General features: G+C 44.1%; 1 protein-coding gene across 2 annotated transcripts in view; it reads left to right on the forward strand.

The window, feature by feature from the left end:
- Positions 1–8,095: 8,095 nt before the first annotated feature.
- Positions 8,096–12,317, forward strand: part of bean1 (brain expressed, associated with NEDD4, 1) — a 48,363-nt gene continuing 44,141 nt past the window's right edge. Inside the window, exons 1-3 of one of the 2 annotated variants that reach the window (XM_035420058.1) lie at positions 8,096–8,218; positions 10,549–10,623; positions 11,476–11,601. In XM_035420058.1, coding sequence (XP_035275949.1) covers positions 8,152–8,218; positions 10,549–10,623; positions 11,476–11,601 — 268 coding nt within the window. In that variant the 5' untranslated portion in view covers positions 8,096–8,151. The other variant, XM_035420059.1, reaches the window with a different exon arrangement.

Here is a 12,317-nt window from a genome sequence, read left to right on the forward strand (position 1 = left end):
ATATACTGTTAATATTGTCATCAGAAATAAGTTATCACCCAGTTCATCACTTTATTTGCCAGAAAAACCTGTTAAAAATCTTTTTCTTTTGCTCCATATATTTGTATCTTTAACAGTTTTCATGTTTTACAACCTTATTTTCCTTTAGTTCAACTGCTGTTAAAGTTTGTATTCCGCAAAATACTTCCATCATGTGTGTTACTTCAACCTTATGACAATTAAGTGCGAAAGAAACGCAACATGAAGTAATATGCAAGGCACTGCCATTTTTAAACCTAATCAAGAGTGACGGGAAGATCTGCAGAGGACAAGGCCACTGAAGCACAAGCAGACATGTCACTTGACCAGATCTCGCATTCACAGTTCAGTGCCCTGTTGAGCACTTCACTTGTAAATGAACTTGAAACAGAGACAGACCAGCCCAGTAAGTGACAACAAGCAACTACTGAGGGCCCCATGGCCACCAGGGGGCACCCCTAACTATTCTAGACAAATATCTATATTATTTATAATTCTGGGTTGGAGGGGCCCCCAGATCAAATCCTATTGAGGGCCCCTCAAAGGCTAGGGTCAGCACTGACTTGAATCTAGTTCATTTCTTGCTGCACAACATTTACAGAGTTAGTCTCCAACCAGTCCTCTACCACACCTGGATAGTGGCTTTGTTTGAATTGTCCAGGTGTGCCAATTGATATCCACAGGTAGGCCAAAATGACCTACATTGCACGTCAAATGCTGGGTTTTTTTTTTTCCTTTTTTTCTTTAAAGGCTGTCAAAAAAACAAAAGCTATAAGACAGTAAATTGATGTGTTGAGCCACGGTTCTCACTGATAACTCAGCTCTCTAGTTATATGATTGACTTGTTGAGCTGGATTTGTACCTCAGAGGTCCCAGATTTGATTCTAGGTGGAGTACTGCAGCTGTACCTTTGAGGAAGGTGCTTAACTTAAAAATGTGACACTTTAACTGCCCAACAATGCCCTTTCAAAAGGCCTCAGGTTTGTTGAACCAATGAAAAAGGGTCTAGCTGGCTGCTGTTGACGGCCCCGCAGACACGCCACAGCCCCGGAAAATGGAGATAACGAGGGCATTTACACAGACGCCCAGGAGGAAGTTCCAGTGATGTCATGCTTGACGGCCCAGCCTGAGTAAACAGCCACTCCCAACTGACCCTCGTGTTTCTAAAAAAAATAAAAAAATAAAAAACGCCAACTTCCATTCTGATACACTGGGTTTCACAAGCAACGTTTCACACCCCTGCGTCACGGCAACGCAGGACTCATTCCGGTGAGCATCTGGCACATTTGGGCCCCTGGCCCAGTTTTTCTGTCCCTGGCCCAGATGGGCCGGGTTAATGCACCCACACCAGAGAGAAAAAAAGTGAGATCTCACATTGCTTTTCCCGCGTTATCTTCACACTGCTTTTTTGGGGGGGAAGCTCTGCCTCTCTCCGTGTCCTCAGCTGCTCCCTGTGAGGAGCCAAAATGACTTGCTGAGAGATGCTAATTTGGGCTCTCTCGTGCAGACAGGGACTCTCAAAAGCTGGTCCCTGGGTGACACTCGGAATTCCCAAATGTATCCTAGGAAGTAGGTCTTCTTCAGTTGTCAGCGTTTTGTTTGTTTATTTCTGTTAAATGACATTTTTAAATCTGTGCCTTGGGGTTAAAATAAAACACATTCATTAACATAGGTACCCCTTGGTGCCATATTGGAATTATATTGCCTGTGTTACTGCATTAATCTAATGGTCTAGTGATCAGAGACATTGCTGACATGAGATATCAAAGCAAACGCATGTACAATGTTTAACGTATTCCCTTTGATATGAAGATATGATTCTCCTGGTAGGCTACAGCACGGTACTCCGTTTAATACGTGTTTGATGAATTCATTCTTGAAAATGAATTCTTTATACTTGACCGCGGGAGTGAAAAATGTTTTGGAGCGTCGAATTTGTCGTCAGACACGGTAACTAAATGAATCGCTCGGCAGTGGCGCAAACATTTCCTAGCTTGACGCGCATGCGTTTTCATCCTGGCCTACCATCTCTAAAATTGATGCCATTTCTATTATTATTATTACCAGAGCTGCGGAACCCTGTTCCTGGAGCTCTACCATCCTGTAGGTTTTCTACCTTAATTTGGCCCACGTGGTTCTACTAATTAGCAGCTCAATCAGATGACCTCTAGCAGCTGAATGAGGTCTGCTTTGTTAGGGTTGGAGCGAAAACCTACATGATGGTAGAGCTCCAGGAACAGGGTAGAGCAGCCCTGATTTGTATTTTGATTTGCTTAATGTTTGCCTTGTTTATTGTGGTAATTTATTTTGCAGCCATGTTTAAATAATTGGTTGTTTATACAGTTGACCATACATATTACGTTGAACAGTCTATAGAAAATACAACATTGAAGAGCAATGGCAATCCTGCAAAAAATAACACTGAAATAATGCATTTGGAAATAGGTGCAGCAGCCATCAATATTACAATATAAACCGCTTATAAACAATTATCTCCACATAAACAGTGACATCTAGGATAAAAAAAGTGTAAAAAGGAAACATCATTTTTCAGAGTTATCTGCCAAAATAATCAAGACTATTTTGGCAGATCAACACAAAACAAAGCATGAGGCAGGGGAGAATCTGACCTGAAATGCCAATGAGCACACAGATGAAATATAGTTAATTATAACAGAACTACCTCTGCATGTTTGCTCTAAATAGTGGGCCAGATATGCATGGCTGGACATATGACCTAGTACTGCATTTAGCATTTCATGGTGCAATATTTCAACCTATTTTTTAACTGACAGAACCAAATAGGGTGTACAAATATAACGTGAAAGTAAATTACATGAAAATAAAATACTGCAACTTGATGTTTTGTAGGGGTTGGATAATTAGTGACAGACAAGTTCCAAACAATTAAGCCACAGTTGACACTTAATATGGACAGCAGCAGATTCATACTGTAGACTCTGCGCAGATTTTCGCCATTGTACTTGCTATTGTAGGTCACATTCCGTTTGCGCGTTTGCCACGCAAACGTACAGCTGTTTAAGTTATGTGTCCTGTCCTATTAATGGGATCGTAACATAATTAGTAAGTACGAGGCAATGCGTTTCTCGTTTCTTCGACACGTTCCCTGCACCCTGGTGACAGCGCTCATCTCCATGGCACGAGCGCAGCCTGTGGACTGAGATAACACCTCGTGCCGCCGTGAGCCGCAGTGGCATCGCGCGCCGCCGCCAGCACAGGCACCCCGCTGAGGGAATCGCTCAAGCGCTGCTTTGCTGCGGCTATTTCAGTGTGACTGTCAAACTGACGCTCCAGTCTCACCAACCAGCTACGCCACCTCGTGGTTTTAACATTTACAAGGTCCAAACTGACGACTGTTTTAATGTGAAGAACCGGGGGGAAACATGAAGGATTTACTGTTTGTTTGAATATGCTTGCTGTTTAGTATATTTTGATGACCTATATATGAATTTTAAACTGTATTAAACCTGTCTGAGAATAAAAATCAGATACAAATTTCTTTGCTGAAAGCTTAACTCCTCACCCTATATAAACTGCAGAAAATTCCCACTTAAACTAGCCTAAGCTGGTTATAAGAAGTGTTTCAGCAGCCTGTGATGGGGACACTGTGCTGCAGATGATACCACCTTCCAGATGAAACGATAAACTGAGGTCCTGACTCACTGTGGTCATTAAACATGCAACAAAACTTATCACAAAGAGCAGGGCGTTCCCTGGGTGTCCTGGTTAAATTTCCATCCTGGCTCTCTCACCCTGCCACCTAATCATCCCCCAGTTTAATTAGCGGAAATCGTTCTCTCCCTCTCAACCTCAGCAGGCGCGGGGAGTGTTATGGTGCAAAATGTCTGCTGTGCATCACCCAGCTGGGTGTTATTCCTCAATCCCACTCAGCCCATATGCTAATCCTCCAAAGCAGTCGGAGCAGGGGGGGGGGGGGGGCTTCCCCACCATGACACTTTCTCTCCAGTGACCCCATATCAGTCTGTAACCCTCTCTGTTTTCAGTAAAGTGAACAGGCTGTACATTCTCCTTTTCATAAAAGCAACTGTTCTGCTGTAGAAGAAACATCCTGTGATGTATGTGTGTGTGCTGCTGGCCTCCGTCTTCAAAATTCCCTTTTCTTCTTGCCAGTCATTAGCGGCCAGCAAATGGCTTTTGACGAGGGATTGATTTGATTTAATCTCTCCGCAGAGGCGGTGACGGAGGCAAATGACAAGTGAAGGTCTCCCGACCCACGTAGTCTTCCTCCCCCTCCCCAATCCCAGCTTCTCTCTCAGCCTCTCACCGCCTAATAGCCCCTCCCTCAGTGCATCAGTTCCTTCCCTTTGCTTTCACTAATGAGCATACAAAAACAGTGACCAAAAAGAACTTTGGTAATTATTCATAAAAGTTCCCTTCATTTGCAGATCCTTGGAAAAACATGTTTGCTTTGCCATGGAAGTTTTTTCTGAATAAATGTGATGAGAGAGATGAGTGGCATGGAGCACAGTGCCCATCTCTATCTTCTCTCTATATAACCATATATGAGTGGCTTTGATGCCAGCAGACATCTTAGAAGAGATGGAGGTGAGGGCTTCTTCTCACCTTCCATTACAGTTTATGTGCCAGTAGTTTACCTAAAAAGCGCATGCACACATGCATGAACATATGTACATGTGTGCTTGCACATATGCGCACATGCACACACACACACACACTCTCACAACACACACGCATACACAAAAAGATGGGAGAGAACGTTCCTCTACTTTTCATCATCTTTCTCTCTCTCTCACCTTTCCAGAGTAACTTGAATCTTCCACTCTAATGACTCATGCGGAGTGGAAACTAAAAGGCCGTCTGACAGTAAGCATGCTCTTCTTTCCTCTAACACATGTGTACACACAGACACACACACACACACACACACACACACACACCAACAAACACCCACCACACGTGCACACACACACACACACACACACACACACACACACAAAAGAGAGCTACTCTCCACATCCTACCACAAAGGAGCACATTCTCATGCCTGGTCATTTCATCTGTCTCTCACCATTGTGCAGTCTCGCAGCACAGTGTTACTGTCACTGAGGCAGACAGATTTTTTTTTTTTTTAAATGCGTGCTCTGTGTCGTGAGAGAGAGAAAGGGAGCAACTGAAGTTTACAGCGCCGGCTGCCTGGCTGACAGTCAGAGAAAAGAGCCAGTATGAATGTGCGCTCTTGATCTTTCAGTTCCAGAGAGAGATGTTACTGCATGAGTTGTTATTGCGATGGCCAGCATACAGGTGGATTTTCACACTCCAGTCTGTATTCTTTTTCATAGTCAACACAGCTCCTATCCACAGGTAAATGTAAAAGTTAATCACATATCTTGATACAATGCTAATTACACAGGCTGTGGGAAACGCCTACATAGCAGATTCACACAGACTTCCCCGTGCTTGTCAACTGGAGACTATCCTGGCCTGTTATGTTCTCACATGTTCTTACGCAAGACCTCAGCAGGACCACCGAATGCAGTGTCCTTCCCTGGCCAGCGACCCTTCACCAGATGGTCTTGGGTTTGAGTCTTGAGTCGGCCCGAGGCTCGCTAACATTCCGTGTTTTTCTGACATATTTATGCCACTCCAGCTGTCCTAAGCGGTCAGATGTACTGTAAACACGCATCACGTCAGTCTCCTTGAACCAGGACATGACATTGGCCGATTCAAAAAAGGGTAGAAATCCACTGCAAAACCTGAGGTGGCCTGTGCAGCAAAGCATTACTGCAGCATGTTTTTTTTAAATTTTTTACAGCCAATAGGAACCTCTACTAAGGGCACAGAACACAGGAGAATCAAGAAACAAATGAAATAATGAGTGGGAAAGAGCTCTCCCCCTTTGCAGTCTTTTCACAGACCCCTGAACCTACAGCACAGGTGAGACGTGGACACATAATGCCGGCAACAGCCCCAGCGAAATGAAGGACTCACAAAACCATATGCCGTGGCTTACCATATTACATAACAACCATCATCATGGAGACACACACACACACACATACACACACTTTCCCCCACAACTTTACCGCCAAGGGTGACCCTCGCAAACTTCTCCACCGCGGCAAGGTGGCGACCCTCCAGAGAAGACACGTGGATGCACGCCCAGAAACAGACATGCACAATCTCTTTCTCTCTCTCTCTCACACACACACACACACACACACACACACACACTCATAAAGGCACACGAACCCACAAGAACACAGATGCACACACACCCACACCAACAAACACACACACACACACGCACATACACAAAGACACATAGACACACACACACAGGCACACAGATGCACACAGACACACACACACAAAGACGCATAGACACACACACACAGGCACACAGATGCACACAGACACACACACACACAAAGACGCATAGACACACACACACACCGCAGGTTCTGACAGCATTTTTGATAGCACGTCAGGCAGAAGTAATGGGAAAGAGCCCCTTTATTTTGACTGCTGACGAACAGCACAACCGACACCGCTGGGAAGGTGAATCTCTACTTGCCAAATAAACAGGGTCATTACAGTGACCTGCCATTGATCTTATCTCTCTGCACTGAATTTTCCCGCGTTAATTAAAGCTGTTCCTTGGGCAGACACTGTGACAATGTTCACAAAGCACCTGTCACCTACAGTTCTCAAGGGGACACCGTTTTTGTGTGCTTGTTGGTCTTATCAAAGTCATTTCTATAGGGAAAGCTTAGTTAATCTACAATAATAACAATAATAATAATAATAATAATAATAATAATAATAAATATCACCATTGATGGTATGTTTTTCATACATACATGTGTTAATCTGTGCCATTTATTTCAGGGTCAGTGTAGCTATGTTATTACTGTGTTATGGGTACACCGTGTCCTGTATTCTGTCCTGTAAGGCATTTATACACCGTGCACTGTATATCCTCTCTACGTACCGTCCTCATAATAATATTTATTTGCAGACCCTTTTACAATTACGTCGCACGACCATCAGGAGGCGCCACCACCTTCATATTTGATTCGTGGTGACTAAAAATACGCACATAAACATAAACTATAGTAATTATTCTTATTCTTATTTTTATTATTGCAAAAACTACATACAATTAAAACGAGGGACATATGGTTTCAGACAAAAACTACATCTTTGCAACCCTTTTCAATTAATTTTAATGAGACTTTTAATGAGACTTTTCTTGGTCAGCTTAATTTAATGTGCAACAAAACGTCTTTACTATTCGTAAATGTTGCATATGCATTACATTAAAACTGAATATTCTTTTTCTGTTTCACCAAACACACATTTATCCTCAATGTAAATTTAAAATATAGATAATGTGTTTCCTTGATAAATCAAGTGAACAATTTAAACGAGAATGTATTCGTGAGCCCGTAGGCTACAGTATATTGTGGATATTTTCTATAAATAATAAAATGTCCAGTGTTATTTCAACTCTTATATCATATAATTTGGTCCCACTCTGGAATGTGGGTTGAGCTGAATGAACAGGGGAAATGGTACTACGTAGCCTACCTCTCTCCAATTTATGTTTCAATGTATTTTTAATTTCAGTACGTTTTGCAGGAGAGAAGGTTACTGCTGTAGGCCTACTGTAGGAAATACACTAAATGCAATACAAAATAACTTCGCATTAACCGGAATCTTATATCTCAAAAAGTCAGTAATCAAGCAGTTCACTTCTGTCATTAAATATATTATGCATTTGCATACAACAAATTACGTCCAAGTAAGCATTCTAATCAGCTCAGTGGGGTTCTTAAACAGTTTTTAAACTGTACATGAGCTAACTTCATTACCCCTACTTCCCGTCTGTGGGATTTTGTCTCGGTTTGATAAAATCAGAAACGGTGCTCCATCCCATGCTCTCCGCACATAATTAGCCAACTCAAATTCACTATTAGGCTACAATGACGCGTGAATTGGCCTACATCTCAAATCACAGAAAATGGCCTTGTGCCAGCGCTGTGCGCCGCATAACACACATAAAGCACCCTGTCTTTGAGCTAGTGACTGTATTCCATTTGTTTTGACACGGAAAAATAGAGCAGCGGCATGAAAGGCGGGGGAGAAAAGAGTGCGATAACAATCCGTTCCTCAAGGTGTGCTCGTTTTTTCCTCGGTAAGCGTTGTCCCGTTATGTCATTACTTGGCTAGTGTAAACAAACGGCGGGACCTAGCACATGACTGTTTGCCTGTCAGCTGAATGAAAGTCCATGATCTCCCAACGGCCAAGATAGAGAAGCGCTGCGAACTACAGCTAAGGGATTTCACTAACGTGAAATCTCTCTGCGGGGTGTTTAAATGAATACAACACAATGGACCGGAATATGGAAACGGGATATTTAGGAAGGCAGGAACTTAAAAATCGTTAAATGTCGTCCGAACGACTAAAGAGACGTGGAAAAGACTTCGTTTCGTTGAGAGGTTATGTAGCCTGTATGTGTTGCGAGAACTGCATTGGCTCACTGTCCGAAGGCACTGGTTCTTGATAATCGAGCTGGGTTCACCAAAGGTGTAAGGAGGGCTACTGCAGCAGAACGCAACAGCATCAATTTATCTGTTCTGTTTTATATAGGCTTTCCTTGTCCGTACAACGAATACATGAGCACAGAATACATCTGGGTTGAATGTAGCTACTGGAGGATTTACACGAATATTATTAAGCCTTCTTCAGTTAGTTTGTCGATGAAAGCTGAAGGACAAGAGCACACCTGACTCGCATGGGGATAGCATTACGCCTCCTCAGGGGTACGTACGATTTTTTTGTTTTTATGAATGACTGGTCATTTGTACATTAAATGTATGGCTACTCACTGGATCAAACTGTACTGTAACTCGTATTAGCATATATGACCTGATTTAAAGTGTTGGAAACCAGACAATTTGAAACCAGAGATTAATTCATTGCAATATCATCATCATTTAGTTAACCTACTTGAAGTGTTTCGTCTTCTCTTGGTGAGATCGTAACAATGTAGGATAATTGGGTCCACATGTTGAGTATTCGGGTTTTCCTGACTGTACCCAAACACGTGTTGGCTGTATACTGTATTTTTACGTGTAGACAATGCCATATGTAGTCTACTAGTTCGTGACGTATTGCTGCAAATTAACATTACCTATGAATTCCACTGGTTACTTGATTCAGCTACAAAACACGTCTCAGTTTGTGTAATGTCCTTGGAATTAACGACTGGCACGAAACTGCTAAAAAAAAATGTCCGTCGCTCGGGGCTACTTTAAGAATATAAGGGCAGTGGCTGCATGCGCACGGAACTGGACCGTCCTATTTGCAGTATAAGGAAACTGGTGTCCAGCTTCTTACAGTAGGTGCTTCAAAAGCGCGACATTGTTGTCCAAACCCGCGCTGTATTCATGCCTGTGGGTCTGTCTCTGTGCGTCAAGTGCGGCTGTAGCGGGACAGTGGTTCGTAGTAGTGTCCCAGTTTAAGTGAATTTAATTGCAACAGGCAAGAAACGTCAGAATTATGAAGTACCCCGGAGTGGATAGATTTCACTGTCGTAGAACACGGTGTAGAGCACACACTGTTCCCACGATGAAAAATCCTTCTACATAAAGTGAATTACAAACAATAAAAAACCGGTGTGTTTTTAATTATAATAAATCCCTTTGATTTGTTTGTAATCCTTGCATAACACATGGGCCACACCGGCCATATAAGACTATATAGGTCCATATATGAATTCCTCAGCTTCTACTGTATGTATGCTAGGTTAATAAACAGCGTTCCATAAGGTAGCCTAGATAATTGCAGTATTATTAATCAATATGCTTGCCTTCCCAAAAAGTACTCTGAAAATGAATGTATGAATATTAAACACACACACACACAGATTATATATATATATATATATATATATATATATATATGTTAATACAATATAGAGAAATGTAACCTGCCAAGAGTAAAATGGCATGTTTTAGCTTACAATTTGGGTCATCCTATTTATTTATTTATTTACTTATTTATTTAGTTATTTACTTACTTATTTATTAGCTTCTTTTACCACTAAGCCGAACGGGTAAATCTCAAAATCACACAGACTTGACCCTCAACGTGCACAGCACACACAGGTGGTCATTGTTACATTGCTCGGGTGGAATACGGACAGTTCTCCGAGTGTACTCAGTGCACATGGTTGCCTACTGAATGAAAGGCTCGCATCGCCCTTTTACTGTCAGGAACCTTGCAGTCCGCTCTCTCTCTCTCTCTCTCTCTCTCTGCAATAGAGCCAGATAGGCTGTTGCGTTGGTCAAAGGGAAAGCTTCGTCCAATCTGTGCATTCGCTCGATTGGGCGCTCTCTGGAAAGGCCACGCCAGTGCCGTCGGGAGACGGCGAGCGAAAATCGCCCCCGGTCCCAACAAAGCGCGGCCGACACAAACGTGATTAATCTTCCCCCCTTTTCTTCTCCTCCGCCCCTCCTTAGCTTTTCTTCTGCACACTCCCCTGGTCCCCGGCACCTCCAACCCGATCGAAGTTGGCAGGAACGACTCGGAAGCTTGTGAGTAATTCGTCGGTTTTTCTGGGAAGCTGGAACTGGAGTTAACGCGCCGTTACATCTGAAATAAGAATCACCGGCGTGCAAATTGCATCTCTTTTCTGCCTTTTGAAAGACATACGGAAGAAAATAGCCAAAAGCAAAAACAGTTCTGCACAGTTGAATGGCAGTCTTATTGCAGGAATATATTGCCGGAAGGGCAGACATCAGCTTAAGTGTTTGTGTCTACATTAAAAGTTCATACCCTCTATTGTAAGTCCCTATGTGTGTACCTGCTTGTGTGTGCATTTTGTGTGCGTGGTGACATTTAAGAAGTTAACATGCACAAAAAGTCAGATAACAGTTATCAGTCTTCACTGAGCATGCTCACTGAGAAAATTCACAGAGCTGATTAAGTTCCACTGGGGATGAAGCACTCACATACATATTAAGGGGCCAGCAGTATTGGAGCAATGGCCTAATTAGGAGAATGCTCCCCATACTCAAAAATAAAATGGGCTATTTAGAGGCGAGAGGATGATAACATTGGGGAGCGAGAGGCGGGAAGATGATGGCATTTGGGAGCGGTGAGCGTTTGCAGGGGCGGACCGCGGTCCCCAGTTCGCTCCGCACGCATGCGAAAATGACCGCAGCGACCCGTCCTCGACCCCGGCGTCGCCGCGCGGAACGACGCGCTCGAGAGCCCGCGGCCACGCGCCGGAACGACCAATGAGCGCTGGCCCGTGCGGAGGGGTCGCTGGTCCGCAGGCGGCCCCGCCCCCTCGCTCCCCTCCCCCCCGCCCCCCAGCGTTATAAAGGAGGGGGGGTTCTGGCTGTCGCCCTCATCTCTCTGTCCACCCCTCGCCCCCCTTGCAGATGAGCTGGCACTGCTGTGCAGGAAGGAGGAGCTGAAGTTCAGCCACTGCCTGGTCAACTGGCTGAAATGCTACTATAGGAAGGACTGCGGCAGGGAGCACATGCTGATGAAACTGATCTGCTCAGGTAAGGAGGGGACGTCCCCCCACCCCCGTGTGCGCCGTTTGGTGTGCGTAGCGCCCCCGAGGCCGCCTCGGGGTCCCGCTCCATACCGCCGCTGGTCATCCGCTGGGGCAGCTCGGTGGGCTGATGGTGACAGGCACAGGACGCGCTGCTCGTCTTCGTGCCGTTTCGCTCTTGATTTGCTTTCATAACGTGGCTTCAGTCAAAAGGTCCGGACAGCTTGGGCTGTGGTGTGTTGGCCGTGGTGTGAGAGGGTTGCTGTGCAGATAGCTTGGCCATCACTTTTGGCCATGGAAGGCAAAATGTAACCGCCTTTGGGTGGTTCGGGATTCTGGCACACATGCTAGAGGTGTGATTTTTGATCTTGATTTATTTTGTTCCACTCGGTCCTGAGTTGGTCTTCAGACAACAATTCAAATCCAGAGCTCCCTTCAGCTCTTTTATGATAGCCCTTTTGTTACCCCTAGCAGAACGACGGGAACTCAAGTTACTGTATGCAGTCTAAGGTTGTGAATCAAGCAATGGAAATGAATGTACAAATTATTCAGGACTCGTTTGAAGATGATTAGATGAAGGGCTACAGCCAATGATAGACTGAGTAGAGGTTTGTCTCTTGTTCTTGGAAATAAGCACAGGTTGTTCTGACTGTCAGTTTCATTTGCCACATTTAAACATTTGGGATTTTGTGGGGGTTTTTTTGTGTGGGGATCAGGCATGAC

The sequence above is a fragment of the Anguilla anguilla genome, chromosome 5, assembly GCF_013347855.1.
Source record: "Anguilla anguilla isolate fAngAng1 chromosome 5, fAngAng1.pri, whole genome shotgun sequence".
NCBI lineage: Eukaryota > Metazoa > Chordata > Actinopteri > Anguilliformes > Anguillidae > Anguilla > Anguilla anguilla.